Source organism: Lottia gigantea (assembly GCF_000327385.1).
Source record: "Lottia gigantea unplaced genomic scaffold LOTGIsca_1307, whole genome shotgun sequence".
Lineage (NCBI taxonomy): Eukaryota > Metazoa > Mollusca > Gastropoda > Lottiidae > Lottia > Lottia gigantea.
In genome coordinates this window covers 1-1,169 of record NW_008707434.1, presented here as the reverse complement: position 1 = coordinate 1,169, position 1,169 = coordinate 1, and the positions used below count along the sequence as shown (strand labels likewise).

The window sequence follows — 1,169 nt, the reverse complement described above, 5'->3', positions numbered from 1 at the left end:
GCGACTCTGTATCTCTAGTCTTCAAATCTTTTTCTATTTTTTCAATGTTTTGTTTCAATGTTTTATTGTCTTTTTCAAGTTGAATTTTATCAGTTTCCAACTTCGTGAACTTTTTATTCAATTCTCGAATCTCGCGGCCGGAATCTCCAGAAGATGCCAGTAAACTCTGATATTTGTCTGTCATCTTCTCTAATTCTGAAAAATACAAATTATTGCCTTTTACCAACAAAAATACAAAGTATTGCCTTTTACCAACAAAAATACATCTTGAAATTGAGGTATTAACACTAAATTTCACCATTCTAATGAAAAATTAGTACACACTGTACCTCACTTGAAAATATAACATAATAATTATTGTGTTCCAGTAAATTTTGGTTTTAACTCTAAAAATAATTATATTAGATTAACAGTACTGTTTTTATAAAAAGTCTTGATCTTATTTTAATTAAAAATAAAAAAATTTAAAAACAGTCCCTTGGAAACTTCTATTATTTTTTAATACGTACTCAGAAGTCAGATTGTTACTCAGGATCACATTTTCTCTAAATAAAATTGCTTTACCTGAGTTAATGAGTTTTATTTCATCTTCTCTCTTCTTGAGAATCTCATCTTGTTTCTCCATTGTCTCCTCCTGTTCAGTGAGGGCATCTTTTAATGATTCAAGTACAGCTTCATTAGCTTGAGAATCTAGAAAAAATATTCAAAATATGTCACTGTTCTATTTGCCGAATATGTTGAACATTGACAAAAAATAATCTTAATTTAAGCTTGTGAATATCCCTGATTGGAAAACGCCTTTCTTTTATTGGGGACTGTTTTCAGTTTTCTTGCCCAGAACATAGTAAAATCAACATGTTTCCACTAATTTTGGTCATGTTTCATAAATTACAAGGAAGAGAGCCAAACTTGTTCTGGCTACTAATGGGTGAGAGTGGACACTGGGCCAACTCTCGGGAGCACTGGCACAGATGTCAGAATTGTTTCATACCTTGAAAATGATTCAAACCCACGTCACCTAATCGCCTAGCAGAAGACAATATAACTCACAACCCGTATAGGTGTGTCACTTGATGCTCTGGACCCACTGGTAATGGTTTGATGGATTACCTCCCTTTTAAATCACTTACCCTTCAGAGCAACTTCGAATTTTTCTTTTTCTCTCTCCA

General features: G+C 32.8%; 1 protein-coding gene across 1 annotated transcript in view; it reads right to left on the bottom strand.

The window, feature by feature from the left end:
* LOTGIDRAFT_176426 (hypothetical protein) overlaps positions 1-625 on the bottom strand; it is a gene marked incomplete at both ends in the record, with an annotated part of 8,265 nt that extends 7,640 nt beyond the window's left edge. The window contains 2 exons of the mRNA XM_009049180.1: positions 6-195; positions 565-625. Of these exons, the coding sequence (XP_009047428.1) occupies positions 6-195; positions 565-625 (251 nt within the window). The remainder of the gene's footprint in view (positions 1-5; positions 196-564) is intronic.
* Positions 626-1,169: the final 544 nt, after the last annotated feature.